At 39.1% G+C, this 16,941-nt stretch overlaps 1 protein-coding gene across 1 annotated transcript in view; it reads left to right on the top strand.

Moving 5' to 3' along the window:
• The window catches only part of GC (GC, vitamin D binding protein), a 97,714-nt gene that overhangs the window by 44,322 nt on the left and 36,451 nt on the right, over window positions 1-16,941 (top strand). The window contains exons 3-7 of the mRNA XM_018553545.1: window positions 1,788-1,920; window positions 3,938-4,149; window positions 7,638-7,770; window positions 11,678-11,772; window positions 14,329-14,458. Of these exons, the coding sequence (XP_018409047.1) occupies window positions 1,788-1,920; window positions 3,938-4,149; window positions 7,638-7,770; window positions 11,678-11,772; window positions 14,329-14,458 (703 nt within the window). The remainder of the gene's footprint in view (window positions 1-1,787; window positions 1,921-3,937; window positions 4,150-7,637; window positions 7,771-11,677; window positions 11,773-14,328; window positions 14,459-16,941) is intronic.

A 16,941-nucleotide genomic window follows, 5' to 3' on the forward strand; every position in this document is an offset into this window, starting at 1 on the left:
CAAGCCCATTGGACAAGGGCCTCTTCCCCATGGCGATGAGGACAAGGGCATTTTCCCCAAAACCCTGGCCCGGTAATTGGAGAGATCTGCGGGCAAGGGGGCATATAGGAATCTGGGTGCCCTCTTTTATTAAGTCCAGCAATGTAAATTGTTCTGCAGACCCAACATAAAAAAATTTATACCATTTCACAAAATGAAATGGTAATACATTTACTGATAATGGCCAAAAAAGAAATGCACACATAAGAATTGTAGCTCCCCCTCCAATTACTTTGGTGGTCAATGAAAAATTGCCCCCTTACAATGGCCATCCATGTAGTGCTACCTTACATTAATGGTCAGTGGAAGAGGTGTCTATTAGATCCATGGTTAGTAGAAGTATCTTCTTAGATTGGTGGTCAGGTGTAGAAAGGCCTTCATTTACACTCGTAGTCAGTGGAATGAATGCCTTGTTACATTTGTGTACAGTGGGAATACTGGCCCTTACATTGGTGGTCAGTGTAGTGCCCCATTACATTGATGGCCAAGAATGCCTTGGTACAGTGGGAGTGAGTGGGAAGAATTCTGCTTACATTGATGGTCAGTGAGAAGAATATCCTTTGCTTCAGTAATTATTGTGATCGTGCTTCACAGATCATGCTTGAATAGCTTCTTCCACGGCTTCTCTAGCTATGGAGTGACAGTTGAGGGACCATAATTGATGCAATCAGCATCTCTTCTGGCCCCATTCAGTGGGGAGGAGATCGATTAATAGATTTTCAAAGGTCTCTCTCCCCTCTACCCGCCAACACCCATGATGTCCGTCCTGGGCTCACAGGAGGGGCAGCGGAGCCTGGGAAGCAAAGCATAGGGTGTCGGGTGGGGGGCACAGTTTTTAGCCACCAGAATCGCTTCTAGTATAAACCTGACCATTGGAGGTCTGTTTAGAGGGGCCTGCTGCCAGTGATGTATGGCATACGTCACTGGCAGTGCAAAGGGGTAAGTCACATTAACAAAAAACCCTCTCCCTGCTAAATGGTATTTTTAAAAACTTTTAGATGCATTGGTACATGTCTTCCATTGGGTATACATGTCTTCCAAGTGCCCAGCTACCCATGCACTTTTCTAACAAAAGCTTGCAAATTAGATTCAGCTTTCATAGAGTTCAATAGGGTTCAGCACTATGTTCAGGGTTTAAAGACTTTCTGCTGGGTTTGCTGAACTGCCTGCAACCAAACTTTGCTCGATTCTCCTAGCCCTGTTCCTCATCCCTGTAAAGCTACTTGCAGAAGACTATTACCATATCACTAAAATATGTAAAGTTCTGGATAATTTAGACTAAAATATTATATAAAAAGATATGTTACAGAAAAGAGGTAAAACCAAATATCTTGTATTTTTTTTTCATGTTTATAGTTTGACATGTATTGCGCCTTTACTAAGGTCTGCACATTGAGCTATACATATATACAGTAATGCCTGTTATATGCACATCTTTAATGCCTTGTATTTTATGTACAGCATTTACATAACATTTTGTGTATATTATCACCAACAGATGAAGTATGTGATGTTTTTCTATTACATTTCTCTAGCCTATTAATCTTAAATTGGTAAACCGACTTGTCTGAATGAATATCAGAAATGCAGCAGAAGCAAGCACCACCGACCCTATTATTGTATCATACTGCTATTATGGGTATTTAATAAATTTGACAAGCCTGCTGCCCATACAAAAAAAAATGTATTTTCACATTGATGTGATTATTTTGTTTCTAACAATAACTATATAACTAAAATCTCCTTAGAACGGTCATCATGAGCAGCAGGAAGTATTCCAATGCTACATTTGAGGAAATACGCCATCTAGTTAAGGCTGTAGTCTCTCTAACAGAGAAATGCTGTGTTGAAGGAGCTGCTGCTGACTGTTACGACAATGAGGTACATTTCAACATCCATCTGTAACTAACAATGCACTGATCTTTTTAACATATACTTTCATTAAAGATGAGATAGTCAATCCACCATGTTGAAATCTACAACATTGCAAAAAATGAAGCCTCCAGATGCTCAGATGTTAAGTAAAGCTTTGTTGGAGATCTTATTGGTGTCAACACATCCACCCCCTTCAGAGTGCGTACTCACCGCAATATGATGGCTGTAGCAGACAGCCACAAACGTTTTGTCTGATAGGAAGCGCTGTTGCGGCGTCTTTAGTAAATAAACACTTTACCATCAATCTTCAAAATACGAGGTGTTCACACAGTCATGGAAAGAAAAAGCCCCTCATTGTGTAGTATTTCCAGGAACAGTTTATTAAAAGATTAAAATCGGTTACAAAAAAATCACAACCGAACAGTCAGATAATACTTCCGTATTTGGTATGGTGCAAGATAGACCTGCCCCCGGTCTATCTTCCTATAGAGCGCTTCCTATCAGACAAAATGTTTGTGGCTGTCTACTACAGCCAACATATTGCGGTGTGTACACACTCTGAAGGGGGTGGATGTGTTGACACCAATAAGATCTACAACAAAGCTTTACTTAACATCTGAGCATCTGGAGGCCTCATTTTTTGCACTAAAGCGGAGTTAATTTACACAGAGACTTTCATTTTTGCACAGTGATTCATTCTCTTTGTATAGATAGATCACAATTAATTTGTTATTTACACCTAAATGGCGTGTAAATTATAAATCGTAAGGATATAAGTTATTGAGTATATATTCATCATGTATTCATTCATATAATGTGATGAGGATTGATGCACAAAGTATTTGCACGTTTTAAATAATCACAATTTATTATATAACAAACATTCACTTTAAAGAACAATTTTATCTAAAATAATATATTAATTCACTATTTATATAATATTTATTTAATTACAATGTGTGTTACCAATTGATTCACATGTATAATGATTTTTTGGATTCATAGATTTGCACATATATGCTTTTCATGCACTTAATATTGAGGTTAGCACCTATTTCACTAGAGCGACTTTCATTCATTTATCCACTATAGTTAAAAAGGTATATACCATTGTGTCTACACTTTTGGATCTAGTCATCCCTTTATAAACTGATTGAATCATTAGCGCTGTATATTCAGTTAAACAGATTTTTATGTAGCACGATATTAGCGCAACTTTTTATTAAACCAAAAATTATGTAAAAAATGCACTTAAGTTACATTTAGTGCCCCAAAACACAGTATAATACCCACTTTTTATAAAAAAAATATAAACAATGAGATTATGACGAGTAAATAGATACCCAATATGCCCAGGTTAAATTGTGTGTGTGTGTCTGTGAAATGGCGACAAAGTTCAGTAACACAAAAAGTCCATAGACAACGCTTTAAGAGCCCCTACAGTTCAGCAGTTTAGAGATACGCAAATAATTATTACTGTCGCACTGGTGCATGCGGTGATACATGTGTAGCACAATCGTCATTACGTGATTACGTGAATACGCGTGTGCTCGCGGGAGCGGGGGACTTCAAAACATTTTTTTATTATTTTTACAGTTATTTTATTTAATATTTTTAAAACTTTTTATTTACTTTACTTTATTTGATATCACATAGGGGGGCTTACGAGCCCCCTATCTGATAGTATATTGGTGGTGACAGGTACTCTTTAACCACTTGAAGACCAGGTGTTTAGACCCCCTTCCTGGCCAGGCCATTTTTCAGTATTCAGCGCTGCGGTACTTTGACTGACATTTATTCCGTCATGCAATGCTGTACTGAAATTAATTTTGTACCATTTTTTGGGGACAGATAGAGCTAACAGAACATTTTTAAATTGTTTCTTCTACAACATACCCTTGAAACTAGTAAACTAACTTTTCATTAATGAATTTGCATGTCTCATAAAGTTATCACTGTTCAGAATACTTTTTGATTTTGTTTAGTTAATTATATACATCTGTGGTATTGTATTAACTTTCAGGCATCAGCTCTGTCAGAAAAATCTTGTGATCCGAAGTCTCCATTTCCAAAACACCCTGGAGTCACTGGTTGTTGTGTTCAAAAGGGTCTTGAACGAAAATTGTGTTTAGCTGATTTAAAACAACCTCCAAAGGAATTCCCAACATATCTGGAACCATCAAATGAAGACCTGTGTACTGTCTTTAAGACTGATCCTAAGCTATTTTCTATTAAGTAAGTATAAAAACAACTTCCATATCTACCAAATGACAATCATACAGTTTCCTCTCCTTATTTCAACTGTGTTCACAGAAAACAAGCTAAGAATGTCCAAGATTAGCTCACTTATCTGATCAAACTACCTCCATTTATCTACTGGTTCTTACAAAAATCCACAAGCACATAAACCTACGTGAACCCACAGAACCTTATGAATTCTTCAGACAAGATAAAAGCTGTTTCTTGCAGGCACAATTTATTGTTATTACCATCCACTAAATAGATCTGGTATCTTCTACATTAAATACAGCTTTCATTTACTTGTTTGGGTGAACAGGGTTTGTTCGTCGAAGTGTGCATAAATGTAGGTGTGGATGCCAGTAGTCAAAAAATGCATTTTGTGTTAACTCATGGATATAGTTCATCTGAAAAAGTCTTTACAATTTAGTGTACCCATAAGCAACAGTCTTGTGATTACTAAAATGGAAACCTTGCAGATTTCCTGGACAAATTAAGAGGAATTTCCCCAGTTAGGACACAGACCACAAAAGAAACCTGCATAAAGAGAAAGCCAGTCCCCCCCCCCCCTCAAAGTAGAAAAATAATTAGTATCATATTATGCTTACTGCCGCTATATGACTGTTTTACTTTGACCTCATTAAAAGCTTGAGTTTTTCTCGGTGACTGCCGGCTTTCACTTTATGCAGGTTACTATGGTGTGACCATTTGCCGTGACCTCCACTACCAAGGCATGAAGGTTCTGCGGCTGGCAGGGCCAGATTTCCCGCAAGGCCAACCAAGTCCCGGCCTTGGGGCAGCAGGAAGTAGAGGGGCAGCAGGGGTGTCAAATTCCTATCTCCCGACGCCCGGGAACATGCAGTTGTGGGCGCCGGGTGGGTAGTTGTTTTCTACATTTAGCCCTGCTCTGGGCAAGCAGAGCTAAATGTACATAAGTGGGGTTGGTGGGTAGGGAGGCACATTGAGGAACCTGGTCTTGGGGCAGCAGACAGAGTAAATCCGGCCCTGGCTGATGGGTGGATTTGTATACAGAAATATAAACCTGGCAGGGGTTCTAATCTTTCTACACCATATCTGAAAGAAAAATATTAGTCTGGATTTTACATACACTTTAGCAAATCAATTAAATTATGGCATTTTTCCATTCCCACACTGACAATGTATAATCTTCAAACTTAATCACCATCTTAGATCTTACAGATGGAATTGCTAGATCAGTCTACAACCCGTCATTTATAGGGTTCCATTTACATACACCTAGGGCACAACACAACATACAACATGCTATTTGATTCCAAATATAATGGAACTGTTTCACCAAACAAAACAGAAAAATGCAACACAAAAGCAGTACTGTAGACAGCTATATATATAATAAGTTGACATGATCATATCAACTTTAATGGAAAGAGCACCATGTAAATATTTTGTGCGAAGCTATGAGAAGACATTTTACTAAACCCAGCAACTGGTAAAAAAAAAAAAAAGTCAAAAACATCGAACCCATCATAACCTTAGTGAAACACATCATAAGTAAATAGTACATAGTATGAGTGTGAAGTTTGATTAAGTTTGATTAAATCAAAACTGCAACAATGAACAGTTTGTTGTAACTCTGGACAAATACATTATTTATTGTGCTTATTAGGATTAACAAGGGGCATAGCGTAATATATTTTCACACTTGAACTGCACCACTGAGAGCACTACTTTAAAAAGACATTCTATGGCAAAAGGGACCAGAACTGGACCAAGCCCTGAAATGCCTGGAATCCAACCAGAATTCCAGAATTTAATTCGTAATCTGTCCAAATAAATGGAAATAAAAACCAGATGGATTCAAAGACTTCCGTGAAGCATATCTCATGCAAGAATAAAAACATATTAAATTATGCTTCCAGAGTTATTTGCAATGTAGATCAAAATTATGCATGACTGAAAAAAAATGCTATCAACTAGATGTTGTCATATAATCCAAAAGGTTTTTCACTGGCAAGTCACCAAATCTGCACCCACAAGCCAATCCGCTGAGGTTGGATCCAATTCACTAGTAACATTTCTTTCCATTTTGTCTGTTACTTATCATTTTTAATTAAAAAAATTTGAAAATGGCACAGCGTGATATTTATTGTCAAATACAGCAAATGACTCCTGGGAGCAAATTGTGGCTTATTAGACAAAAGCAAACTGGTCAGGCATATTTCTTAATGTCAAATATTGTTTTTTACTTTTGTAAATTAAAGGGGTTCTAAACCCTCCGGGTTTTTTTGCTTATATCTACTGCTAGCATGCAGTAGATATAGGCAAGAAGTGTAAAAAAAAACGCTTAAAATAATTTTATTCTTACCTCGTTATCGCTGCTCGCTCCCGCGCCAAGAATCAGGAACTGCTCGTACGGCCGCAAAGGATCTTGGGGCGGGCGCATGCGCAGTTCAGATTCTCGGCTGGGAAACGAGAAGAGAGCCAAGTTAAGTCTATGGCCGCGTGCACCCGCCTGCAGACACCGCTGGATCGGAGAGACAGAGCAGTCAGCGCTGGATCGGAGCGACGTCACACCGCTGGAGGGACACATGAAAACATGGGAAAAGAAGAGGAAGATCGGAAAAAGAGACATCATTTAAGGTAAGTGCTAACATTTACATGGGGGGGAGGGAAAAAATGTTTTGCCTTTAATATCACTTTAAAATCAGTCCTATGTCGCTACTTCATTATACCCCTTACTGCTTTAAAATGCAAGAATAGTATGTATATAAATAGATACCAACTAATACAGACAAATTCCCAGGTTGTCACTGCTGCATCTAAAAATGTTTTGGCTTCAGTCCTGCTTTAAGTATATTTCACTTACTGGAATGTAGACCAATCTCCTTTGTAATAAATGTATTAGACATGCGCACTGCCAAAAAATTTGTTTAGTTTCGTTTCGTTTTAAATTCGGATTTGTGTTATTTTGTTTTCCGGGATTCGGGTGCGAAAGTCAATTCGGATTCGGAATTCGGATTCGGACTAAATTTGGTAGCGGTCGTTCGAACGTTTGTTTCGTTTTCTGTTCTTATTCGTTTCTTATTCGTTTCGTTCGTTCGTTTGCAGCAAAGTGACATTTGAGGGGGAAAAAATATTTTTCTCCTTCTCTAATGTCACTTTGCTCCAACGAACGAAACGAATAAGAACAGAATACGAAACGAACGTTCAAACTACCGCTACCGAATTTCGGAAATGGAAATTCGGATTCGTTTGCATTCGTTATGTCTGTAATTCGGAATTCGGATACATCCGAATGTCCGAATTTCTGAAAATTCGTCCGAATTTCGATTCGGAACGAAAGGAATCACACATGTCTAAAATGTATGACAGGAGGCATTTTGTTTAAGCAAATGCTCTTTTTGGGATAACTGAATGATAGATTGTTTTTCTATAGTTGTAACACTTGAGATAGATTTAGAGTTGTATTGCCTGTTGTAAATAATACCTTGTCTGCTTCACAGATTTCTCTATGAATACTCCAGTAATTATGCCCAAGCTCCATTTCTAGTAGTCAAAAACTCTACAGAAAACTACCTAAATATGATAAAAGAATGCTGTACAGCCAAAAAAACGACACCATGTTTTCTCAAACAGGTTTGTCTTCTTTGTTTTTTTTCTGTTTCCCATTTACATTGTCTTTTATTGCAAAAATTTAAATCTTACATGAAATGCCGCATTATCTGCTATATTCAGAAATGTTTGGTGCTCAGAGCAGATCAAAGGGGAGTCCTTAGGGTATATTAGAGCACCGAATGGCTGATGTGCGAACGCACCTCATGTATAGAACCAGGTTTTCAAACAGAAAAGATAAAATAATTTATTCATATTGTAGTTTTTGTTGATTTTATACATAATGGGCTGTGTTTTCTAAAGGAAATAAAAAATAGCAGGGATAAAGTGCTAAAGTATGCATGCATCACTGACTAGAAGGAGTAGGTAGATGTATGCACACACAGGAACCACGATCCCTGAATCTCTTTTGCAAATTTCATAATGACAAGTGTATGGTGCAGTCCAAGTTTTTCATAAGTGTTTAAGGCCTGGTTCACACCTGTGCGTATTGCATAAGCGCGTCACACGCGCGTTTTTTTCCCGGAGTTTGGCGTGTTTTCATGTGCGTTTCTAGTGCGTTTTTTTACATTAGAAACGCGCGTTGCACGTGCGTTTTGGAGCGACAACAGAGGTATCCAATGAAGAAGAATTCCTGTTTTTCCGCAAGCGTCCAATGAAAAAGACTTCCTGAGGCGCAGCATTTCCCTTTCCTGTATAAAAAGACCTTTATGGTGTGTGTGTCGGATTTTTTGCAGAGAGCAGTTTTGGATTATTTTTGCCATTATGGAGCTGACCATACGACGAAGGACTGCAGCAGTCGTTGCAGCACTGCGTCTGATAGCGTTGTGGAAAATAATATTAGGCTAACAGCCAAATAATACTGTTTTTGTATTCTGTTCCAATAAGATCCACTATGCAATAAGATGTGTTTTTTGTGAACATGAAAAAAAATGTTGCCAGCTTTCTACACAATGAAATGTGACAAGCAAAGATGCAGGTCAAGCCCATATGCTGTGTTGTCGAAGCAAAAAAGCAAGTCCAAAGGTGCTAATAGTGCACACAACAGCGCTCCTCTATCACCTTTCCGTGCCCCATCCAGATTTAATCCATTTACAGATGCACTACTAACAAGTAATGGTAATATTAAACTCTTAGGATTCCATATGCAGCCAAACTCCTCCCCAGTTCGGTCCCATTCACCTTCAGTTTGGTCTATCTCAACCATGTATTAGTTTTACACTATGGGACTGTTATATATTTTGCACTAATAAAAATTTTATTGGCATAAAATCAATTGTAATAAACTTACAATGTCAGGTGCTTATAAATTACCAGAACACCACACTTAAGACAAGAAAGCCCCTCCACTATTAAGTTCCTGGAGCGTCTGGCTTTTGTGATGATGTCAGCGTGTGTCCACCCACTTGATTTTTGTCACAGACTTCATCAGCAGTGGGATACACAGACTCCATACCACATCCTTATATCATTAGAAAGCCCCTCCCCAATCTCTGTGGTTTTTAATGGTTTCCACCATAACTCACTGCAACGCATAGAAAATGCAGACGTATAAATTTGCATTTACCGTTGTGTTTTATGCACATTATGGTGCATTGTTTGCACATTATTCTCCGTTGTAATGTCCACCATTGTTAAGTATTTCTTTAACCTAATATCCTCCTACATCTCCCCTGTTCTTGCTTTTGGGGGGGGGGGGGGGGGAGGAGAGGAGAGAGGAGAGACTTTTTGTGAGGTATTTTCCACAGCTGACATCTTTTGGGTGAAAGTATCTCTGATTGCTCCAAAAAACACTCTGTACTCTCCAAACACTTTCCTGCCAAAGGTGGCTACCCTAGAGGTCATTGAAAGTGTTCAAATAATAAAAAAAAAACATTTTGTATTCTATTCCTTCCTTTTAGTTGGTGTGTTGCACTGACATGCGTTAATGTGTGTTGAGTTGCCTTCAAAGGCAGACATGCTGTGTTTTAATGCAACACATGCAACACTATGTTGTGGGGTGAGTGAGGCACATAGAAAATAATTATTTTCTGTGTGCAAATGGAGTGGATAAGGTAAAGAAAAATAACAGGTCACTGCATGTGATCTGAATGGGCCCACAAATCTCCAGTTTAAGCCTTAGGGTATGAAGTCATGTGTGCCTACTTGTTGTGGCCACACTTTCACAACATGTGACTGTGATATGGCATCACAGGCTTCTGGTAAATATCTTGAGCATACAGTTGGTTGACTGTATACAGTTGATGCTTCAGCATAAGCATTAGTAAATCAGGCCCAATGTCTTCATAGAAAGACCATGCCCTTTTTTTTCCTATTTAAGATGGGATACCTTAAAACGGACCTACCATGAACACTTTACTGACCGTCCTCCACCACTTAAATATAAAGTACTTTAAAAAATCCATTAAAAAATAATTTTAAGATTTAGGAGGCATGGGTAACATCACAGTGCTTCAACATTGTCTCCCAGGAGGGCCCGAGAGTTTAAAGTCTGCATTAAATGCACTTGTGCAATGATCTGGAGTGCATTTTTGTGGGTTTTTGGCGACACAGCTCTACTTGTACATGGACGTCACCCACATCTCCCAGAAGAATCGAAAGCCAGGTTCAGAGGTAAGTTTTATTTTTAAAAATAAAATAATAAATATATATACTTACATTGGGCCAAACGTGACCACTGTAAGTATACATAAATATTTATACCCGGAGTTCAACTTAAAGCAATAAATTACCTTTAAAACAAACCCTCACTGACCTCTGTAGCTGCAGATACCCTGGAGACACTCATTCTTAAAGTGACATTAAAGTCACACACACTCCAATGCCGCTTTAAGGACTTACCTTAAGTGATGCCTCTTGATCCGACCATCTTCTTCTTTCCAGTAGTTTTCAGCAGTCCTTCCAGCGCTTATGCCAGTCTCTGATCCAGCACGGACAGCTGTCTCTTCCTGTTCCACGATGTCTGTCTGATGTGCACGCTCTTGGCTGCATGTATTGACTTACAGAGAGTCTCTCCTCTTCTCCCTGCCAATGATCTCCAATGCGCATTCACCCACACACATCCTCCTGCACGGCCACTGCAGGAGATATATATCTACAGCTGGGAGCGAGTGGCGGAGAAAGAAGTAAGTTTTTACCTATTTGGTAACTTTTTTATTTTTTACAATGTTTTTGCATATGTCTACTGCTTGCTAGCTGTAGATAGATGTAAACAAATTTGACTTTAATGTAACTTTAGAGTTCACAGCAAAAGCAACAAAGTATTTCTTAAGCCAACTTGGTTCACACTGCACCTCGATCCTAGCAAATGCTTAGCAGCCTTTGAGATTTCTAATCTCTAATATTAACATAACGTGGGTGCTCTGGAATGGGGAAGAAGTGTGATCTGAGCTGCTGGGCAGAGGGAGCATGTCGAGCTGACCTTGCTGAGAGAAGTTGAATAACTTCAGTGCTTGTGCTGTGAGATTTGAGGATACATTGCTCCGCGGTGCCTGCAGCTACAGAGGACAGTGAGGGCTTCTTTTAAATCTCATTAACTGCTTTTTACATGTACGTAAATACTCAAATGCTGACCATAGGTTCACTTTCGAGGAAACTTAAAAAGATGGAAAAATGGCAACTACTATTGTTAACTTGCACTTGGTGGTGTTGGCTCCAGAACTGTAACTCTTTTTTGTTTTACCACTAAGTCAGTCAGTAACCCAGACTAGACATACTCCTAAATGTTGTCCTGAACTGCACATGTTCCAGGTGTGTGACTCACCAAGCACTGAAGAAGTTATAATGATGGCAGCCCTAGAGCCTGCACCAACCTTCAATAGACTGGGAAGGTATTAAAAACAACATAATAAAAGCTTGAATACTTCTATTACAGTTTTTAGTTTATTAACTATCTATAGTTTTAACTAATTTATTATATTTTTATGTTCAGAGACTTCAGAGGCACCCATTGCACTTACTTACTGTGATGTCCAACAGAATGTGCTCTCTCTTTGCAAGTTATGGAGAAGAAAACCTAAAGTTCAGGTATAAGAATATATTTTGTTAAGTCCTGTAATATTTGATTATTACTAACTTCATATTATTGGTATAATGCATACTGATTTAGCAAGACATTAAGGAAAACATTGCTTTATTTTTTTTTATTGGTATCACATATACATTTATTCAGTATTTATATCAAAATATTCTGCCAAGCCTTCCACCTTTCTTTTGAAGAACCCTTCCAACCAAATGTGATCGTCTAGGTACTTTCCAATTAGGATTGAAAATGAAGCATTGAGATGCATATAGTGAGCAAATTGTACAAGTCCATCCCACTCCATTTTGTCAACAATGTGGTGATTTGAGAATATGCATTGCGTGCCCCATGCTGTCTCTTTCAAATGCATCAAACTTAAATAGGGTTTCTAAACCCACCGTTTTTTTTGCATATATCTACTGCTAGCAAGCAGTAGATATATGCGAAAAGTAAAAAAAAAAAAAACGCTTTAACAGCGGTTTAAGCTTACCCCGTCTTCGCCACGTGCTCCCGTGGGCGTGTGCATGAGCATTGCTAATTGATATGACCATTTTAGTCATTGTAATTGCTGCTTCTTTTTTATGGGCTTGCTGATTCTCGTGTAAACTGCAGATATATGAAGCACAGTCATTTCCTTTATCTAATATAAACTACTTAGCTAGTCAAATTCAAAGCGAAAAAGCAATGTGTTAAAGTGGTCTGCTAACACTTTGTGAATTCCACTTTAATTATAGTCTCATATCAAATTTCCATGTGTGCTTGCTGCAGCTGGTGAACCTCGCTGTATGATTCTGAGAATTGCTAATCATGTGCCTCCAATAAGACCGTGAACTGTCACTTAGAGCTTAGTAAAAAAAACACCTTATAGCATTTTTGCTGGAAAGGGTTAGGGTTAAGTAGTTACTTGCTGACTTTGTATTGAATTACATTATTTATAAGAATACTTTTCTGACTCCTGCTTTAGAGGAGTTTCTGAAGCCATCTGATTGCCTTTATGATTAGCACAGAGAAGATGTCAGGTGGCACATTGGCAGTATATAACTCTCAGAATACTTTTCCATGTTCTGCATCACACATGTATGTCTGGGAGAAATAAATAAAACAGAAAAATGCCCGTTGAACTGTCTGAAATCCATGTGCACCTAACTTTATGTTTGAGTTGACAACACAGTGCCTTTGCCCCTCTAAATTCCTGAGCAGCATTGCCAGGCCAACTTGCTGGACTACAGAACTTGGCCTATTCCCCATCCCTCTCAATCTCACTCCATATGCATACACTGATTTTTTTCCCCAGTACATCAGTATTGCTGCTTTACCTCCTAAGAGCCTACCCAGACACTTTATGAAGAGTAAAGGCTCTTTAGAGATGTAGTACTTGAGGCAAGACTATGTCAGTAGGAATTGAGCTCACAGAAGCCACTCCTGAAAGCATTTTACAAGTCTAGTGATCATGTCACAGGGAGTAATAAAAAATATATCTTACTTCAGGAACCAGGTAAAAGGAAAAAAAGTATTATTGGTGCATGCTAGGGGAATTGGGGGGTAGATGTGGTTATTTCCAGGATATATATTTTTAAAAGATTGCATTGCAGGGGTTCTTGTTCCACATATATAATGGATAGATTGCCTTTTACAGAAATATGTTTTTCCTGGCCATATCCATGGCAGCGCTGACCATTGGGTTTTAGCTCCAATTACCCCTAGATGACGGGAACCAAAAGGGTTAAACAAGGCCTAACCCTCTCCATAAAAGCCCCTCCTCCTGACGGCTTCCCCAGTCTTTTTTGTTCCTGTCCCCCCTAGGACAGGGTTATACACTAGTTGCTAGGAATAGGGATACATATAGTTCTGGATGGCCTCGGGGGAGTTCAGCCTCTCTCCCCTGGGAAGTTCCCAAGACTCGGCCCCGAGCAAGGGTGTCCCCTTGGGAAAACAGCTTTCATCTAGGTCAGAGGTATCCTCCTCATGGAAGCGGTTATTGAATCGAGGCTGCAAATTCAGTGTGCAGCATGTTGCTGGGACAAGGTAAGCCTGTGGGGTATACTCTTACCTGTGTGCCGTGGCCCGACTCATTGTGGCGGCTCCCCGCTGCGTTCTTTGTTGGTCACTGACTTCCCTTTTGATAGCATCCCAAAAGTGCTACTCCAAAGGAAATACATAAATTCATAATTAAATGTTAATTGCAATAGATTTTCACACTGTAAACCAGAAAGCACGTTTAACAGAGAAACCCAGAACCACCTCCTAGCTAATAAGCACAATATAATGGTACTTCCACTAGTGAAAGGAACATAAAAGAGACAAGAGTTCATAAAAGGGTCTGAACTTGCCTTATAACCATTACTAGATACATTATTACAACACTGATTCAGCAGTTGAATGGTTTGTTGGACATGTAATGTTATTTGTAATTTGAAAAATTAGTTTTAATTAGATCTGTAGCTTTCCACAAACACCTATCATGGTTCCTTTTATTTAGTTGACAACAATTCACCAGTACAATAAACAGTCTAAGTCATTAGAGCAAAGCCTAATCTATTCTCACTTTTACTTTTGCTTAGTGCTGCAGTAATGTTCAGCCAGAAAATTCCTTCTGCTGAGTTTAAGGATGTCATGCCAATTGTTGAACAAGGCACTCGGGTGCTTGCTAAGTGCTGCAGATCTCTTACTGATAACTGCATGGAAAGTGAGGTAGGAAAATGTATAATACATTGTATAAACTACAATTAATCTGATCAGTCTCAATTACTGTATGTATACAAAGTGAAATTGAATGTAAAGCTTTAGTTAAGAAGGAAGGCCAACCAAACCTTTTCTTTCTAATATTTAAAAAAAAGCAAATGAGTAAGTCATTAATTAGGTTTGCGTTGATTTTTTTTTTACACCATTAGGTATTTTGCTATCACTTTATCTTGTCACTAAGTGCCCATTCTTACCATAACGCTGCTCTAAGGGCATGGTTTCTGTACACGCTATTGCACAACGCAACTGGTGGTGTGCTGGTTCATTGCATTGCATTGGCCATTCATTCTAAATGTCACCCCAATGCACCTCCTGGGAGGCGCGTGTTGCGCTGCAGTGTGTGGTAATGTAATAGCGTGCATCACCGTGCATGAAATTTTTTTTACAAAAAATCAGATTCTAACTGTTAATATTTTTGCTGTTTGGGAAATTTTTCTTCACTTTTTGTTTTAGAGATGCAACAGGAAGTGAAAACAAATCTCTACAAAGTGAGAGGAATACCCCTCTTTGACAGGTGTCCCCACTGGAAGATTTACACTCAGTTCTTATTCTGTTGACAACTCTAAGGCCTCATTCACATGGATGTGCACAGCAGTACAGCATGCACGTCTGTGCAGACACCTGTGCCCTGGGGAGGGACAGGTGCTGCATGCAGCCATCTGTACATCTCTATGGCAGGACACATCCAAGGGTGTGTATTCTTACGCAAGTTTGGGTCAGATATGCAAGTTTGGGTCAGTGTGTAGCCATGTTCAGCAGCATCCTTTCATAGAGATGCACATGTGGTTGCACCTAGGTGCACACAGCACCTGGCCCTGCTGAGCACAGGTCTCTGCATGGACATGCACGCTTTATGGCTATACACGTGCGCATGAACAAGGTGTAAAATGTAAGATTTCCCATTACTTTCTGTCTTGGTATGAAGGACACCAGGGCAAATAGAGAGGGAAAATCTACATAGCAGGACCACAGAAAGCAATAAAAACTTGATACAACATCTAATCTTTTCCTAATATATTCAGAAGAAAACCGTTTTGGGATATGCATATATTGAAAACCTTAAATTAGTCTTGTTGTTAGGAAATAATGATATTGCCTATTCTCATAAGCAAACACCAACTTGAGGCTTAACCTCCTTGCGTCACATCATAATGCAGGCACCCATTTTCCAAGTCACCCATATTGCATTTTGGGATGTGGAGTATTCCTGGGCTCTGACTTGCAGCAATGTTAGCATTTGCATGCTGCTGGATAGGAAGTTTGACAAGGAGAAGGCATGTTCCAGCACTTCATGTCACCTGCTATTGCTGGTTTATACAGCATTTCCTACCAATAGGTTTATATCAGGTTTGTCATGCATGACCATTTTGAGCAGATATTGGCATTTCCAATGTGTCTCCGAAGGCCATGTACAATGACTGTTTAAAGTATCTGGCAGGAGTGATCACTGTAGATATTTGTTAAGAAAAACAGTTTGAGAAAATATTAGTTGGGTTGAAATATTTAGTCATAGCCTAAGTTGTTCCCCTATTTAGAGCATGTTTTTGTGACAAAAGAAAACCTGTAGCTGGATATACAGTTCTAGTCACTCCTATGTTACCCATCCTCCCTTAGGAACCTGTGTTTTACTGTAGAAATAATTAGCTAGTTTTCATAAAGGGGGATTGTCACAGAGCATGTGTGTTATAAATGATTTTGTATTGTATTTGTAAAATGTTATTAAGGCCATTTTAGTGTTTGGAGAAGTTTGTGCCATTGATTGTTTATTACCTGGCTTGGGGGATGGATGTGTGGATGTGTGTGGCCTAAACATTTGAGAAGATTTGTCCTCAGCACAGGAGAAGACCCCTTCCTGTGCGCATGTATCGAGGGCTGTGGTGAGGCAAAGGAGCTATTCTAGGTGTAGATTGTTTTGAGATCAGTCCTGGGTACTGCAGATTGAGAACGCTTCTTTTATCATCAGCTGACAGTTTGTAAATTATGGATATTTGGGCCTGGAATGTCTTTGCTGTTTCGTGATCCTCAACAGAGATGCATTCTAATTAGGCCAAGTTATATTTACAACTCACTTTTAGATTACTTCTCATTTACAGACAGACATCAGCACCTTTTACCCAACAAAAAAAGAAAATAGCTAGCAATATTAAGGCCCTATTCATACCTGCGAATGGGGACAATCACATAAGTGTCATGAATTCCTCCATGGAACTCATGCAATCTTTGTAATACAATGACAGCTGCCAATGGCCACAGTTGTTCGCAGCCTGGTGACATGCAATCACACAGTCTGCGATTTCCTTCAGATTGTTAGTGCAATCATCCACAGGAAATTGCATCCTTGTCTCCATAAACATGGGGACAAGGTACTTTGGAAAAGGAGGGGAGAATGGGGTCGGCATGGTCCCCTTCCCATCTGGAGGGAATGTGGCCTG

This window comes from Nanorana parkeri, unplaced genomic scaffold (assembly GCF_000935625.1).
Source record: "Nanorana parkeri isolate BGI_ZX_2015 unplaced genomic scaffold, ASM93562v1 scaffold124, whole genome shotgun sequence".
NCBI lineage: Eukaryota > Metazoa > Chordata > Amphibia > Anura > Dicroglossidae > Nanorana > Nanorana parkeri.